The 19223-nt window shown below is 41.1% G+C and overlaps 1 protein-coding gene across 3 annotated transcripts in view; it reads right to left on the bottom strand.

Moving 5' to 3' along the window:
• The window catches only part of LOC108793685 (serine/threonine-protein kinase 4-like), a 68179-nt gene that overhangs the window by 25134 nt on the left and 23822 nt on the right, over positions 1-19223 (bottom strand). For all 3 annotated transcript variants that reach the window (XM_018564694.1, XM_018564693.1, XM_018564695.1), the window contains exons 4-6: positions 13213-13327; positions 6662-6826; positions 3846-4013 (exon numbers count right to left, since the gene is read on the bottom strand). In XM_018564694.1, the coding sequence (XP_018420196.1) occupies positions 3846-4013; positions 6662-6826; positions 13213-13327 (448 nt within the window). The remainder of the gene's footprint in view (positions 1-3845; positions 4014-6661; positions 6827-13212; positions 13328-19223) is intronic.

Genomic DNA, 19223 nt, shown 5'->3' on the forward strand with positions numbered 1-19223 from the left:
AAACTTGGCCTTCACTACTGCTCCTACTAGTGTAAAGATAGTTCAAGTAAAGGGACTGGTATAGGCATAAAGTAAAAGGGACTGGTATAGGCATAAGAGGGGAAAAATTCCCCTCTTATGCCTATAACAGCCAACCCCCAATTTCCCCCAAGCTTCGATAAGAAAACTTTTCAGCACTGGAAAGAGGATGCCCCCTGTGATTACACCATGTAATCAGAAATTGCTGGGGCCACACACGCTTTTTCCAGATTACTTAGAGAACTATGGGGTCAGTATTTTTCCCCATAGTTCTCCTTTAAGCTTTATAATTTTGTCAAAAGCCTTCCACAACCACTGCAAAATCTGGACTCTCTTATCCTGATAAAAATGTTATTCTTGCCCACCACAGGGCCTTGACCCACACCTTTTCTGTTAATACCAATGTATCAGAGAGGAATTACATACTTCTTGCCCGATAGTATAGAGACCTAGTGTATCTAAGCTGATAGGATTCTTGGACCTGTTATATTTGACGTATAGACTAGCCCTAAGCACCCTCTCTCATATTTGGTGGAATTGTTCAATAAAACATTTTTGGGTACAGATTCACTTTCATAACAAGCATTACTTCTGTGATTCTTCTACAAGACCCTTGGTTGCCATTTTCCTAGTCTGTTCCCACATATAAGAAACCAATACCTCACCTCCTAAATGCAGCTAACAATCTAATCCCAAAATATTAGAGAACCTCTAGACCAGCGTTTTTCAACCACTGTGCCGTCGATTAATCGTTAATTTCTTTGATCGATCAAAATTATACCACCAGCGGCCAAATATATATTGCAAGTAGATAAAATGCACCTGATGGAACAGATTGCTATCCAAAAAAGCAGACTATGAAACTTAATGCAAAACTTGGGCGAACTGGCTACATTCTAAAAACCTCAGACTCCTGTAGATCACTACTGAAGACAACCTCAGACCTTATTTTACAGTAGAATATGTTAAATTACATACTTACTGATATAAATGTGAGGTGGCTAATCATGCAACAAAACTGGTGACACAAGAATCTATGCAGTTACAACCCAGTCACTGCCATTTGAACTCTATCAACTGCATGGTGCAGCTAGGACTCAATATTGATCAGTGGGAAGTCACCTAACTTTAGGGTGTGGGTACACTTACCATGGCAAAAATAACAGTAAATGCTAAAACATCATTTTATTTGAATAAAATATTTGTTGTAATGCATGCTCTACTTATTTCATCACACAGCGACACAACGCATGTTACTGCCCTACCACTCTTTGCAACGCATGCCCACCCACCAGGTAGTGCACTGTGTTGCCATTGAGAGTCACCTATGCAATAAGCATGTGGTACCATGCGCTGTGTGAGCGCGTGCTCAATGCACAGATCCTATGCGTTTAATGCGGCAGTTAAAGCCTCTTTCTTGTGGGCAGATCAGGAGAGGATCCGTGATCACAGCAGAATGGAGTGGGTGTCACTGTTGTGACATTTGTGTCCATACAGATTTTTTTTCCCTATCTTGGAGGAAAAAACTGCAATAACCGGACCCCATGTCAGTCTATGGGGAATCGGATGTAACAGGACATGTGTCCATTTACATCAGATTACCCCTGATCCGGCATGAACAGGTCTTGCGAAATGGATCTCTGTCTGTTTACACATGGCTGCCCATAGACTTGCATTGGGCATCCGTTTGGGTCCACCTGAAAAACTGATCGGACCCCCTGTGTGTGAATAGGCCCTTAGATTTACTAAAACTATGCAGTAAGAGAACAAACCTAAGCAATCTGTTCAATCACTATCAAATTAGGAAGGCTCAGGCACTACATAGTTAATGTTCGATCCAAAGAAGAGTGCACAGTCAAATTGTATTGTGTATGATTAGACTTATTTTAGTTAGTGTAAAAAGTGGTTTGCTGGTCCAGCAACTGTGAAACTGTGTTGTGTGCACAATCATCAGTTAAACAGAATTTTAGAGAATTATCTCAAAGCTGGGCACAAACCATTCGTCTGCTACCATTCACAATTGTTCAGGCTAAATAAACTGCATCCTATCACAATACCAGATGTTTGCTGTACCACCTTGTGTCAGTTCCTCTAGCCAAAGTAACATTCACCTTGTGTCAGTTCCTCTAGCCAAAGTAACATTCACCTTCTGTCAGTTCCTCTAGCTCCGTAAAAACATTCACGGGGAGCATTATCCTCAAAAGCTTTATGCATATTTATAAATGACAAGAAATACCCACTAGAGTCCACTTTGTATAAGACTCAGTACAGAAGTCAGAAAAACCCCTTGAAACAACCATATGTACCTCTGGCTACGCAGGTGGGTGCTACCATCTAGTGGCATCAAAATGCCCCTACAGAAAGCAATACTGAGTTAATTGTACCTAACAGGATAAGAAGCGCACAAAAGGGACATTATTCCAAATTTGGCATCCCTGACTAAACAGCAATCCAGAAATCCTGTAAAGTTAGACAGCCTGTTATCACACATTGGCTAACATAACCCATACCATGGCCATAATCAGCTATAGTAAGTTCTTCACATACACACCAGTACATTTTCATCATATGCATAAACTTTAAATAACGGGGGTATGGCTTTGCTATGGCAGAGGCAACGTTTTCTGTGATCTCTCCACTCCAGGATCCATCCCAACATTACAGATTTTCCTGAAGTCCCACACAGCACCAACCTAAACCTAAAGCTTCTGTGGCCAGCAAATTCCAAACATGAGACTGACAGCTAGCAGTTATACCTTTGTATCTTCAAATCTAACATAGGGAAGGATCTCTTCAACTCCATTACATAAAAGCAAAGATCACTCACCTCCATGCTTGGGAGAAAGATACTACCCGACAAGCATCCCCAATGCCATCGTAACCCACAATGATGGCAAGGCCTGCAGACCACCTAAATGCCCAGGATTAGTAAATCATGAGGCAAATTCACTTGAGACATGCTCTTAGAACACAACGTCCTACAAAAGGTGTAGGGTAAAAAAAAAAAAAACTATTTAAAAAGGAGATTGGCCTGTTGACAGCATTAAAGGGCACTTTTGAATCTCTAAATAGAGAATCACAAGCTACTGAATATCTAGCAAGTTCCCAGTTGCCATAACTAGATAAGAAGGGTCTAAGCCCCCTTGAAACACAGATCTCAGAAAAAGAAAATCAAAACAGCAATAACCTCTACTGGAAACTGTAATGGTCTACAAGAAAAGAACCTGGTCGAGATGGGCTTTCACTACCACACTATAAAAGCTTCTTCCCCAACTCTCAAAGCACTGTTTAGTGGCATGCAACCATCTAGGCACTAGAGGATTTCCAGATATAGACACCCTTAAAGTACTTGCCTTGGTCATTACTATGGAAGAGAAAAATCTAGGAGGAACCATCACCCCATTTAACTATTAAACAATGGCTTAAAGCTCCTTACAAAAATTTTAGCCACTAGATTTAACTACAGTCCTTCCAAAAGTTCATTGGTGTGTTGGCGTGAATTTCAGATATAGTACGTTTCTACTAGCCGTTGAAAAATCAATTTCAAAAGTCTGCCCTGGGAAGGAAAGGAGCTATGTACTGTACCTACATTCTGAAAGCAGTTAGGGGGCCATAAGATGGATATTTTTGAACTACCAAGGTAAGGAATGCACCTGCAGCCTTTCTATAAGCAATTCATTTGTGAACATTTTCAGTTGGACACATGTGACACTTCCCAAATTTGTATAAGGCTGGACTGTTACCTCTGGAGCATTTTCAAACTCCAAAGCACCACACACATCCACCATCCCGAGTGGCCAGTTATATAATTTGGTTGTACTACTTACCCTCATGGGATGAATATCAGCATATGGAGGCTTCCCTTCAGCCATTTCAATAGCAGTTATTCCAAGTGACCAAATGTCTGCAACACAATTATATCCAATCTCCTGGATCACCTCTGGAGCCATCCAAAATGGAGTGCCAATTACGGTGTTCCTTTTTGCCATAGTGTCCTGATGGAAATGAGAATAAAGATTTACACTTAATGTAGCTTTTCCCAAGCAAACAAAGGTCAACGCAGATTTTGCCATATGGCTGTATAGATTGGACCCCTGGAGCCACAGCCGTTTTAGTGGCATGGATACACTCAGACTATTTAAAAAAAAAAAAAGATAATTATAATACTTTATATACCAAATATGTAAAAATATTTTGATTTTTTTAAAACCAAAATATAAAAATGTACATTTCCATTGATGCTGAATGTTGTCATAAGACATATTTGAATATGTCTAACAGTCTTTGATCTCTCCAGTGACTCAAAGTATTGACTGATCTGTGTTAAATAATTAACAACATACTCCAGCTGGTTTATTTTTTAGGAATCCTTACAATTTTATGAGATGACAGCATGACAACATCAAAGCACAAAGTGAGACATGTGGAACAGGCTAGTACACATACCATGCTTCTCATTGCAGCTCAACAAATCTCACTGCAAACCTGTTAAAGTTTATGTATAGCCCACTTTATTTTCTTTTAGTTATGAATACAGTAGGGAATGGTTACAACTCATTATTCATTTCTGCTGTCTGTATTCTAATCTGTAGTTTTCTCCTAGGGTGATAACGCTGCTTCTATAAGATATAGTATGATGAGCAAGCATTGTCCCTCTAGGACTGGAAGTGTGTTAGTGGCAGGATCACAAGGTGAAAATAAATGAGACGGGAACCAAATATATGTAAAACCTGACAAGAGGGCTGTGTATTTATTAACACATGCAAAATATGTACCTAGGAAGATAAAGCATTTTGCCTATTGTTTGAAAAAGCCCCTTTAATCCAAATTTGTATAAAAGAGACTTTTTTTCAATTGTTTAATGGGGGATTCAGGCAGTTTCTCTGGAACTGAAGTGTACAGCTGGCGCTTCTAAAAGGTTGGACACTAAAGCAAAATAAAGGGCACAGCCCCATCTATTGGCTGTATCCTTGCTTTTTAAAAGAGAACTATGGGGTAACCTTTTTATCCCGTAGTTCTCTTAAGGGTCACAGGAGGACATATACTAACCTCCTCCCGCGACCCAAAGCTCAGTATATACGGAGAGCGCTGCAGCCAGGACGGATCCCGACAATACTGTCGAGATCCACCCAACTAGCTGATTGATAGTGGGCTCTGCCTATCTTTTAGTGGAGGGCTAGAAAGGATGGGCCAAGTGAAACCATTAGCGACCAAAGCAACCACAACAAAAAATGCCTTGTTCTGAGGTAAAAAGGCGAATTCACTTTACCGACAGCCACTACCTTTCTACACTTCGCCGACTACCACTACTACTCTGCACTTTATTAACCCCTGGTGTAGCCATGCACTTCACGGATCGCCACGGCTCCCCTGCACTTCACTGACAGACAATTCAACTGCACATTTCACAAACTGTTAAAACCAGATATTGAAATATGTATGTGTGAACCTTAAATGATGATTGATTTTCTATATTTTAATCTATCCAAGTTTGGAGATTCAGTTTTTTACTGTACTGCTGATTTTGAGTTTACAATTGGTAATCAATCAGTAAGCCTGACAGGCAGAACTAAGTATATTTGAAACAGTTGTTGGGAATGCCCAAAGAAGACTTGGCCTTTAAAATGAGTTTGAAGAATAAACCACATTACTCAGGACATAGACTATGATGCCCAAAATGGGATAGAAGGAGAACGCATGACTCAGCTACTAAGAGTATGGCACTCCCTTATGCTAATCAGAAAGACTTTTAAGGTAAACATCACATAGGTTATTTTAAAGTAAAAGCATGGATAAAAGGATGAGGGATGATCCTTCAAGGGACACTCATTCACACATTCACACACGCACACACACTCACACTCATTCCCTACAGATCCACACACACACACGCACAGCATCACAAAGACACGCTCACACCCCCACACTCACATTGAATAGACAGACACCTGTTAGGACTATTTTTACTTACTACCTAGCCACGTTTCTTAAGCATCTTATAGATTTCTGCTGTAAGATATACTATATTTTGTAATCATCAAGCATCTTATAGACTCATTCTGTAAGATATACCATATCCTGTAATATTTTGTAACTTTAAATTAAACACATTCTGAACTTTATGCAACAACGTAAACAATCATCTATTATTGAACTTTTCCACCCTATGCTTCGAAAAAAGGAATATGACATAAAAAAATCATATTTCGTGTCATTTTTCTTACACAAACCACCACTGCTCCCGCGCAATCTATACTACCTTTGCTCATCTGCACTTCATTGACTGCTTCTGTGCCCATGCCTAAGTACCTTATGCCACTACTAAGTTTACGCACTTCACTAACCATCACTGCTCCTCTGGACTTAAGTGACCGCCACTGCGACTACACACTTCACTAACTGCCACTGCACCTGCATGCTTCTCCATACACTTCTTCAGTGATTACAAATGAACCTACACAATTCTCCACTGACCACCATTGAACCCACACAATTCCCCACTATCCGCCATCATTACATATATTAAAACAGATATAAAATAATGGTATAAAAATGTATGAACTTAAAAAGAACACAACTAAAGTAAAACTGGCCCAAATCATTACAGTTTCCATTTTGGGAAATTAATGTGAAAAGCACTTACCGTCAACTGACCAGCCACTCCGAAATCTGCCAGTTTAGCAATCCCTTCAGAATTTAGTAGTATATTCCCGGCCTTGATGTCTCTGTGTATTTTTCGCATAAAATGAAGGTACTCCAATCCTTTTAGAGTTGACTGTAATATGGTTGCAATTTCATCTTCTTTCAACTGCAAGGTAAAAACAGCAAAGTCACAGAATAAATGGGATAGGTCATAAAAGGTATAATCCTAGACAATCTGAAGTTGTTTTTAAACATGTATCTCCACCCAAAATGAATATATCTGGTATGGAATGAATAAATGACTGCATTCTAGCTGAGTTGTATTTATGCCAATGGCCCTCATGCCTAGGGAAGCAGGGAAAAGGGAGCAGCCGCAAGCCTCATTTTACCTTAATGTGTTGCCCACTTCTGGCCACCTTTGGACATCTGTTGCTATGTTCAGGACAACAGTTAGGAAAAAGGGGTACAAGTGACAATAGGAGAAGTCACAAGGCTTACTAGATTTTAAAAAGAAGAAACATTCCTCCTTTTCATTAGCTGCCAATATAAAAGCATAAAGCATGCATTTTCCAATAGCACATGCTAAAAAACTGATAAGACTGATGGATAAAATCTAGTATTAGTGATGGATAAAGAATGCCCTCATGAGGAAATACGAAAACTGCATCGACTCAGATACTTACAGTTTTTAAAAAGTGACCACACTAGAGAATATAAATCTGAAACAGAAGAATTAGTGTAATAAGGAATGAGAATGGGTATTCTAAACAAAAAAATATCCAATACCTTTGACGCTTAGGATTCCAGTAATAAAAAGGGATTTTTTTAACTCAATATAAACTCCTTTTCTACAGTGGTTCATTGAGTACCAGAGGTTAGTTAATTCAAAAGCTGGTGGATATAGCTGCCACCTCTAGGAGGTTGGATATTAGATGAAACAAAGAGGCACAGCCCTGTGCAGTGGCTATACTTCTGCATGTATTACATAAGTTCAGGAGTAGCTGAGAAGTTTGCATGTGCCTCCTAAAAACTAGAGAATGCTAAAAATGGACAAAAGCAGGGGGTGCCATTACGTGACAAAGAACTTGGCTTGCAGGTCTGAGGAGGATGAATACTCTTCCCACCAGTAGCACTTTTTATAATATAGCATCCTAAAAATGGACATTCCCTTTTTAATTGAATTCGGATCTGGAATCTCTTAAATGCCTGGTCTACAGATCAAAATTTGAGCCAAAGTACACGCCAAAGAACCACAGCTGCCAAATAAAACCTGTCAGGTAAAGGGTGGTGTCCTCCAATTCTGATTCCTTAGGGCAGGGGCGCCCACTATTTTTCGTCTGGAGATCTACTTTTCAAATGACGAGCTCATTGAATGGTATGGATAGAGGGTGGAACTCGCTTTAAATGGGAAAAAGTCTGCTTTGCAGCTTTCACTCTATAGAAAGTATGTCAAAATAGCCTAGCTGTGGAACAAAGGCCTGGCCCAACATCTTGAATCAAAGGGAGTCAGAAGCAGGCAGCTTAGAGATAGACCTGCAAGGATCATAGTGTGACTCAGCCCTGGCATTAACTTAAGAGAACATATAGCACAAATGAAAGGCGAGTTATGGAGGTCCGCCAGCATCAGCATACCGACTGGTCCTCTTTCCGGACTTGGACATGTTGCCAAAATTAGGAAACAGTACCATTCTAAAAAGAAGTCATAGCTAACAGATAAAATGTAAACAGCCTGTACCACATGCAAACAATGGGGAAAAATGTCTTTGGGATGTGCCGGAGCAGGACAGAGGGATGGAAGTAAAATATCTGGGTTAAGATGGAAGGAAGACACCACCTTGGGAAGGAGGGAGGCTCTAGGGATCAAAACATCTGTATCTCTGTGAAGCACCAACTCAGAAGCTGATCTCACAGACGTGAGGACAACAAAAAAGGCCACCCTGTAAAAGCAGACACACAGATAGCTCTGACAGATTGAAAGAGCATTTTTTGAGGAGTTGACAGAACCAAACGCAGGTTCAACGGAGTCATAGGAATGCTGTTTCACCAAGGGACGTGAGTAAAGCAGTCTTCAAAAAGAAGACTTATGAGCTGACCCTTGATATTACTCAGGGCCCACCACTGATCTAAACCAAACTGTAGAAAAGTTAGGATGCTTCCATTGAGAATTTCCATGCTTCCCACCATGCAAAGCATGCTTTCCAAGTGAGATGGAAGACCTTGTGAGTGGTGGGAGCATAGAAATAATGAATTTGGATAGACACCTTATCCCTTAGGGCCTGAGGTTCAAAAGCAATGGTGGTAAAGCCAGCGGTCATGCAGCAAGATGGTGGATTGGTCTTTGAGAGAAGAGTTTTGGACAGTTTGGAAGAGCCCATGAAGAGTCTGCCAGCAGACTAAAGAGTTTGGAGTACCACATCTTCCTTGGCTAGTTCAGTGCTATGGGTATTCCTCCAGCAGAGCAGATGTGGGAGGAGCTACATAGTAATGCGTTGATCAGGTTGAACTGAATCAACAAGACATTTACTGATATGGCCAGAGGATCCCTGGATCTGGAGACAATTCTGCTCAGTTTGTGGAAGCGAGTTCCCCATCCAGCAATCCCCACCTGAAAGAAAGGTCCTGAAACAACTTAAAGATGAAGAGAGTCCAGACACTGTAGCCTTAGAAAGTCTAATCTAGATTGGAGGACTGCACCACTTGCAGTTCCAGGATGCAGTGCAGACAAGATATGGTAGATTCCATATGGAGCTTTTTCACTTAAATGAAAGCACTGAGCAGGTCCAAAATTGGGCTCTGTGATTGCAAAAGGAGACACGATGCCATATCCTGACACCTCCTCTTCTCCAATCACAGAACGCCTTGTATTACTTGAGAAAAACACAAGGCATTCTGTGAATGGGCAACTAGCAAGGAAAGGTGTAGATGCAATTGCAGCACTTCACTGCTCGAGAGACATCCTTCACTCTCTGCAGTGCCTAGAAGACTGACCTCATGTGTAAGAGCGGGTATGCTGCAAGGTATGATTTTTATACTTTGCAGCATCCCTACACACAGGGATAATTTCGTGATAATTTACACACCTAGTGAAGGTGTTTAAATTATAATTTTTTCCCCAGAGTTTGGCTTTAAGATCGTGGCAGAAGCCTTAGAAGTTCTGGCAAATGCCCATGACAGAAATGGCAGGTTGCAGAGTATGGCCTGGCGGAGAAAAGGGAGGAAGCATTCTCAACCTGGTGTTTAAACAGTGGAATGTCCTTTAAAAAGGAATAGTCAGGGGGTTTGTTAGGGGAAAAATAACCAGATCCAACACAGGGTCCCTTTTTTTGACTAACATCTACTCAGTAGATTATTGCTCAGCAATACCCTAGCAATATCGAAAAACAGCTAGTCAGGAAAGGACCAGTCACCATACAAAATCAGTTGTAGTAGCGAATGTATTGGAAAGGTTTTGATGGGTTAGTGACTTTTAAAGGAGCCCAGACTAATACCTTTAGAGAATTCAGAGCAGTTTCAGTTCTAAACATGTATGCACTGCAGCAATAGGAACCAAGATGGTATCCATAAGACTAGAAGTTATGTCAGCAGACTGAACCACCTCATCATCCATAAGCTAGACTCCTCATTATACTCAGCTGTATTTACAGCAGCAGCTACAGGCATATCAGAGACAGAATGAAAAAGTGTCACAGCCAACTTCCCCAAAGTACTTGCGACAGATACATTGTGTCACAGCACTGGACTCAGAGCTTTAACTCCATAGGGGAATCCACCCAGGCACTTGTGACACATTAAAGACTGTCACAGCACCATCGCCCCAGAGTTAAATACATGTATCAGGGTTCATAGAAGGGGGTGACAAGCCTCTGTATTTACTGAGGCAGAGTCTGGAGAGAATCTTGAGGCTAACATTCACATTCCATACAGTCTTCGCCCAACAAGTGAGCATACTTCAATGGAGTCTTCAGGGACAGGATTACACCAATCAGTGTTAGACGCCTTGAGAGTGTCACAAGCAAAGGCCAGTGTCCTAAGGTCACATTACAGGCCAGCCACCTATCTTTCTCATGGTTGGGACCAGGTATGGCCACCAAGGCAGCATAGAGGATTAGCCGATCTACAAAATTTCTAAAAGTGTTCTCTTGGCTCTGGAATGAATGAAGAAACTTCACTGAAGCCAAAAATGTCTTCATAAAAAAGGAAAAAAATGGTTGTTGGTTTTCTATGAGGTGAAAAAGTGTGCACTCTCCGACCTAGGGCACTAGCAAAAAACTGAAGCGTAATGGGAGTGGAGGGTGTTATACTGACTGACTAACAGGTTTTTATTTGTTGCTAGTGTCCCATTCTCCTATAGGTGGCAGTATAATCCATTTGTCTCTGAATTCCTTTTTATCCCGGGTGTCCCTTAATGAACAATTATGAAAAAGCTACTTTTCCAGCAATGCTTGAATTCCAGCATTCATTTTTATTAAAATAACACAATAAAATTATTTCTAAAAATGTTATTATTCAGATGTACCTAGGGCACCATGATGTCTAAATACAACCATGCCTATAGCATGTCTTGTCTACTATATGTTTATGCATCAAAAACAACCACGGTGCTGTTCACTTTAATAGTATTTGAAAATGGCTGACCTCAACCCGTGTTAATGCAAGGGATTGTTACAAGTATGGCAAAGGAACAGGAAGTCACAAGATCCCAAAATGTTATTGCCATTTGGGAGTGGTCATTTAAAATATTAATGGTGAGGAATGTGATGATTTGTAAAACAAACAAACTTAGGTAGTACTGTACTACAATATATCAAGCACTGGACTTTCTGGTCCCCTTCCACCATATTATGATTGGCTCTTCCTTTGCAATAGCCAGTGAATTTACGTGTGTTTAATGAAATATCTTAACTTTATTGCTTGTATTCTTTCCATTACTATTGGAATAGGGTAAGGTCTAAAAGCAACAGACCTTGCACCTGCCTGCCTGTGTAAAACATGAAGTGAAACTCACAAATTAGATTTACACTCTACATTCTAAGTACTTCCTCTTAGCTTGTAACTATAAATAGAATCAAAGCTCATGTTTTTGCCTTGTATGTATCAGTAAGTATCAGTATGCATCAGTAAGAAATAATGCTCGAAGAGGAAAGCTTTGCAGAGAATAGGTGATTAGCACATGAAATCTAGCAAAATAATTTTTTTTACTGATTCAGTGATGCAACACTGACATCTTAGAGCACTTTGGCATCAGGAGGTAGTGCTAGATAAGGAGAATTTACCTCACCTACCCTTGTGTTGAACTGCTGCAGAATAAGTTGAAATAAATCATAAGAAGTAGAAACTTTAAGAAATACACACCCCTTTCCCCTTGTTACTTTATTTAAAAAAACAAAAAAAATGTTTTGTAGTTTTAGGGAATGGCTTTGAACCTCTAGGAGGTTCCCATTGTTGTCTGTGTCGCCAATGAGAATGACATCACTTACTGTTTGGAAGAGACAAGAGAAGGTGATTGGAAATCTCACCAAGTCAAATAAATCCCAACTTTGTCACTGGAACACCGTTGCCAACTGGAAACATTTCCACACCTCCCATTCTGGTAACAAATGTGCAATGTTAGATTTCCCTACACTTTGCCCAGGTGGCAACAGATGGATGAGTGACGCCATGTATCCTAAATGAGGAGACCCTTCCTCATTCTACTCAACACTTGAAAAAAAGAAACCCTTAAGAGAAACTTTATGGTGCAGTTGCCAAATTGCAACTGAATAGAGAATCACCATTATATACCAAAATGAATCAAAATTCAAGTCTTTGGTTCATCACAAAGGGCTTTTGTATGCCATAGAGTAGGCAAAAGGATGGTTCTCTCGGTGTGTGACATCAACTGTTAAACATGTAGCGCGTGGCATGACATTCTGGGGCTCGTCGTCTGATCTAGAGTTGGGGACTAGCACAAAGTGACTGGCATCCTAAACCACAAGGTCTACCGCAACATAATTCCCCTTGGTCTATGCCTAGTTGATCAGGGGTCCATCTTACAGCAAGTTAATAACCTAAAACACACTTAATGCTATGTCACGACTACCTTAGAACAAGATGGTAAGCTTCAAATCATGGAATGGCAAACTCAGTACTCAGACTTAAAACCCATTGAGACTGCACAGATGGGCGAAAGCAACACAACCTACAAATGCAAAGCATTTCTGGGAACTTCTGCAACAGTGTCAAGAAGACCTTCCCAAGTAATATTTGATTTCCAGTGTTGAAATAATAAAGTATGTTCGGCTGTTATATTTCAAAAGGTAGCTATTTTAATGAAACAAACATTTTTATTACACTTTGTTCAACAAAACGATCCCATGATTTCATTTTTATTTCCAATAGTTTATTTCATCTGTGCTTTCATTTCAGGCATAAATTACAAAATAAACTGGAAGAATGAGGGTGTTCCAAACATTTTGACTGGAAGTGTACAAATATATCTGCAATGTCAGACCATCAGTATTTATTTAAGAAATCTAGTACTTTTTCAGATGAAATGCAAGAGGGGAAACTTACTGTTTGTTTTCTTAGTCGAATGATATCGGAGACTGATCCTCCTCCACAATACTCCATCACAATCCACAGGTCAGTATTTTTAAAGTAGCTGCCATAGTACTTCACAACATGAAGGCTGCAACAAGGAAGAAAGGAAAGAAGGACTCTTCATATGTATATACCATTACATCACAATAAAGTGCAAGACTGAGATAGAGCAGCAACCTTGTGATAATAAAGGAAGCCTGCAACAAAATGAATTTCATACATTGGAAGCATCACCTGTCAAGTCCAAATAATAAAGAAAACAACATTATTTACCAAGATACAAGGACTCCCATCCTCCTGTTTAACACAGATTATGTGATCTAATGTCTAGCCTTTAGGTTAAGTGGAGCATTAGTACCTCTAGAAAATGTACGTCAAAGCAGTTTAATACCTGACAAAGGTTCTAACTCTTCTCCGCATTATCCAAAAAAAACATTTTGGCTGGAGTTGATCTTTAAGGTCTCGTTCACACCTAGGCGTATTGCATATGCGCGTCTGTCGCGAGTTTTTTTAACGCGATTCGCGGTAAAAAAGTCGCGCGACATACGTGCGTTTCCGAAGGCTACTTGGCTGTATCCCAATGGAAACGCGCAACAAAACGGCCCAAAGTAGTGCCTGTACCTTTTCAAGCGTGGGCCGTTTTGTAGCGCGTTAGGGACGGGCGGAAATACGCCAAGGTGGGAAGGAGACCATTGAATACAATGGGATTTATATTTTTGAGCGTTTTGTAGAGCGTTCGTCGAGCGTAGAACGCGCTACAAAACATTCAGGTATGAACGAGGGTTTAAAGTAACTCTTGGTGGCTGTCCTGTGACCCTTTTGTGGCAAGTTTGGTATTTAATGTTTCTGCTTTGCAAGAGGATCTTTTTCTTTCTCTCCATATTGATGGTGTGTGATGCTGATGCCACCATCGGGAATGCATACTCTAACCTCGCTGTACTATCTGACCTAAGGTCATATCTAAAAGTGTGGAATCAGGCAGTAATACTGTCCCCATTGAAACCCACAGTGAAAACTGTCAAGTAAGGTAGGGTCTAGGGCACTAATCACTCCTTTAGCGATGTGGGCGAAGTGTGTGTTTCCACCATGTTACCAGTAGCTGCACATATCCCCAACTGAGGCATGATGTTATCATCATCTATAACACATAGCTAGGAATTCAGTAAAAATATATACACAAATTCACAAACCTCAGATTTCAGCAATCTCCTGCAATTGCTTAAATCATCATTATCTAGGTAATGATCTGGCATGTTCTAGAAGTGTCATCATGCCCTAATTGTTTTACTTAAAGTGAATTTCCACTTTTGCAGCCAAATTGGGATAAAAGCTATTTATATTTGTTACATGTTATCATTCACATTGCACACAAAAATTTTTTTTAAAATGCTTTGTACAGTTTAAATTGCTTTATACTTACTGTAATGAGTATTGGCTTCTCCTATGTAATGTTAGAAGGGACTGTCGCCAGTCAGACAGATTTCCCTTTACTTCCTGGAAGTAATAAGAAATCTCTCCATAGTTAGGGCTGCAAAAACTAAAAATCGACATAATCGATGAGAATCGTTGTCATTCTCATTATCGATTAGTTGATTGTTCGATTAGTTCCTTCATGGGCTCTGTGTACCCTCTGATCTCCGCCCCCCGCCGCTGCTCTGCTTCCCCATTCTACTCCCCGCTGGGAGCCCCTGCATGCTGTGGTCTGTGTCTGCAGCTGGCGCCCAACGGGGAGGAGAGACCACTGTGCATCTGCATTCCCCCGTTACCTCCGCTTATGGCCAGTATGAGAACTGCACCCCAAACACACCTCCCGTCCACGATGTGATTGCCTGCACTGAAATGTGCAGTGCGATTATAAAAAGTTTGCAGTTTTATTCTGAAGTAAACTTTATGTTTGTAACACTGCATTTGTGTATTTTATTTTTAATAAAAAGATGGGTTTTTTTTATCTGATTAATCTAAAAAATAAAAAAAATCGGCCAACTAATCAGTTATGAAAATAATTGTTAGTTACAGCCCTACTCTATATTGAAGGAAATCCTTTCTTACACAATTGTCACCGCAACAAGTTCCAAACTTCCACACTTTTTTTTAACTCAGACATTTTGGATTTTTGCTTACTTTACATCTTGGTGACACTGGTCATTGCGGAACAATTGTCCCAGCCGGGACACAGACAGCAATAAAAGCCTGACAGGGTTGTGACCCCTTCCATACTCTAGCCATAAGGTTAGAGACGCTAAGGCAATACCAGCTGGTTGTCCGGCAGCAAATCCTTGACTTTTATGATAATTATCTCTATTGCTCCGCAATAACTAATCACAATGAAACTTACCTTCCTCAACTATCATTTTCCGGTGCAAGTTTGGTTCTCATGCAGAAAAACAGGAATTTGGAATAAATAGGCTAAATATAATGTTACTGTAACTAAATGCATGACTTATCTTTAGCAGAAACCAGAGATGAATTAACTAGATGCATAAAAAGGTCACGCTTTAATAATTTATTACAACTTAAATATTGAATGATGACTTGCTCCCTTGCGTCCTGGTTGAAATTTCTCTACAGAATCATTACTGCTCTTCAGAAATATGAAGAGACACTTCGAGCAAAGGTTTATGTAAACTTCAAGATACAACAAGACTTGACTCTGAGAAAATATAATCTTTTAATGGACTGGTTCCAGTTAGCTGGTTGGTGGTTGTCCAACTAAAGTAATCTAACGAAGGAGTTTATTCGGTCACTGAAGTGGTCTTAAACACGCCTATGCTACATGAGTGCCAAAATACCTCTGTGCATGAGGCCACTGTTAAAGTGATGTGCCAGGTAGTGAAAAACTTGAAGCAGCAATACTGTAGCTGTTAAAGAAGTAGCATTATACTTACCTGTCCAGTGGCAGATGTGATGAAACTTTATTTTATAAAATAATTACACAAAATGGTGAAGCTTGTAAAAAAAGGACATCATCATCGTCATCATCATTTAGGCCATGAAGAAACCTATTAATGAGCCACAATCATGCCAGAATTATGCACTCTGACTAGGATCTGGCCTGTCTGTTGCCCCATTTGCTAAAAGCCTACACTGCCATGAAGGGTCTTGTTTTTTGGGACAACCTGTGCCATAGCACAAAATACAGGGGAAATACGTGTGTGCCATCTATAAATGAATATGTTATCACATTAATCATTGTGCAGTTATACCTTTAAAAAGGAGATTTCCACTCATCCTCATAGTTAGAGCCGACCTGTGACAAAGAAGCTGTCACAGGTCGGCTCTATCGATCGGGAAGTGAGCAGAAACATGCAACAATATGCCCACTTCTTGACAGCCAGTCACCGCTGCCCGCAAGGATTCCCCCCCTCTCCAATCCTCCAGCGCTGAGTGGAGGAACAGACGGGGGAGGGGGCGGGCACAGCTGGCACTGCCTCTAGATAGGCAGAGCCCGCTGTCACTCACTCAGCTGGGTGGATCTAGACAGTAATGTCGGGATCCGTCCAGGCTGCAGCGCTCACAGTATATCGCAGGTAATAGCCCGCGATAAACTGAGCTTTGGGTCACGGGAGGACGCTAGTGTATGTCCACCCGTGACCCTAAAGAGAACTATGGGGTAAAACACTAACCCCATAGTTCTCTTTTAATTCCTGTTCTATTAAGTGACATTTGGATTAACAAAGAGCGCTCCACCAAGGCATGTATGGATATGTTGCATCACTTTGCAACGTGGCATGCACTGACGTGCCACACTGCTGTGTGGTGCTGTGACAAAGCACCAGTTACCGCAATGGTCATCACTTCTACAATTAAAGCCATACACTTCAGATGAAATCCCTGTTTGAACGAAACACACCAGTGCAAGCATGGCCGTTACTGCCTGGGCTCTGCCAGTCTTTAGTTCGATTGACCCAACAATACAATGCAGAAGTAGTCAAATCAATCCAATAAGGTTTTTTCTTGGACACAGATCCCTATCCTCAATGAAACACTCACTATGCCTTGGATGTATGATCAGATTACTGCAGAATACAAAAGTCTGAATTTATTTCTGAAAGAGTGAACTTTCAAACATTTGTAGATGGTCCAAGATGTATTGACTCTGCAACATGTGACAGTCTTTGTGTCTCTACTATGAAGAGACCATTCATACGAGGTTGTGCTTAAGAGTGTGGTCTATTATCTTTCTCTGCTTATATGGGATCTCTGAGTCATCTATTACACAGAGCCTGCACTTCCTCAACACCCTCTACTCTTATACTGAGAACACATAAATGAGTCTATTTTTACAAAGCTTGACCAGCTACATATTGCTGTTCACACTGAATACCTTGTGTATTGTACCTATCATTGCAAAAGCCAGTATATATGTTCCCGAACAGTGTCTCCTGTGCGGTCTTTGTGGATGCAAACATTTGTTTAGTAGCTTTACCCACTTTTTCATGGAGAAATATCTGCAGTTCTCATACTAGGTTAGATGGACTTGTATTTAGTCGCCCAATTAATAATTTGGTAAGCCAACATATTTGAGATACATACAGACTATGCCAGTCAAAGAGACAATTTAAACTGATGTAACACACTATGGATTTACAATAGTTTTGAGTGATCATTGTAAGATGAAGCAGGGCCCCGTTGATCTTAAAAGCGTTTATTCTTTTTGAAAGAAATTACTGAATGTCCCACTGATGTTATGGATACAAAAACAGTTCTTTAGGTTTTTGTTCTCTTAATAAGGGCTTTAATAGGCTGTGTTTATTCTGAATGAGAAGTTATCCACCCATTTTGATAGGTAACACAGAAGCCCCAATTTCGATCTGGAATATGTAAATTTAGTTTATAAATCACATGTTTTAACGCTAACATCCCAGTAGATATAAAATACACCATTTAGGGCCCCTTCACACTTTTCTGTTCATTTGCAGCACAGTATTTTGCATGTTACTGTGCATTGCATTAAGGCAGCCCGTTCGCTTTAACTGGGTTTCCAATGAACAGCAACAGATGATGAAAAAAATGTCCCTGCAGCAATTTTGAACACAGTACATAAAAATGTATGATATGTGGGCCATGGTGTCTTGCAGCACAAGCAGATTGCCACCTACAGCAGTTGTGCGTTGAGGTGCTACTTTTAATGAATGACACCACAACTTACTTCACAAAGTTACCGTTACTACAATGCTTAGGTGTGTAGAGGCAGTCTCAATTCAGCTGCATCATCCCTGTCATGCCTTGCACAACAACATGTATGCTTTTACTGGTGCATTGCTCCCTTGTCTCCCTGGGGGTTAAGGCCACCACTCCAACCTGCTAGTTCACAAGGTCTGAGGAAGACTGGTAGTGGTGTGGCCAATCTGGGCAAGAGAGGAGGACGGAAGACTTAGTCTCACTGTTGTAGGACAGTATGTACGGCCAGACTTAGTCTGACTGTTTATTCAATTCCACCCTGGTCTATACACATCTAGTGAGCAGGGCCAGCCTTAGGGGGGTGCGAGCTGTGCGGCCGCACAGGGCGACATGGCAACAAAGGCGCCAGGCGGCCGACACAGCTCGTCCTCGGGGCGGCTTCTCTCCTCACCGCTGGCCATCCGACATGACAGCGCTCCCTCGTCCGCCCGCAGGAGGGAGCGCTGCCTGCTGTCAGGATGGCCGAGCGGTGAGGGGGAGAGAAGCCGCGCCCCCAGCTGTCAGGATGGCCGAGCGGGGAGGAGATCGGAGCCGCTGTCATCCTGTCAGTTTCAGGATGACAGCGGCTCTGTGTGTGGCAGAGCGGGGGATCGGTAAATATAATTGATACTTACCGATCCTCCGTGTGAGAAGGGCAAACACTGGAGCGATCGTCCGATCACTCCAGTGTTTGTAAATAACTGGGGACACACGTGTCCCCAGTTATGAATGAACAGGCTGTGATTGATATCACAGCCTGTTCATTCAAGATTTCCTCAACGGGGAGAAGCAGTCAGTACAGAGGCTCCTCCCCATTCAGAAAC

This window comes from Nanorana parkeri, unplaced genomic scaffold, assembly GCF_000935625.1.
Source record: "Nanorana parkeri isolate BGI_ZX_2015 unplaced genomic scaffold, ASM93562v1 scaffold773, whole genome shotgun sequence".
NCBI classification, from domain to species: domain Eukaryota; kingdom Metazoa; phylum Chordata; class Amphibia; order Anura; family Dicroglossidae; genus Nanorana; species Nanorana parkeri.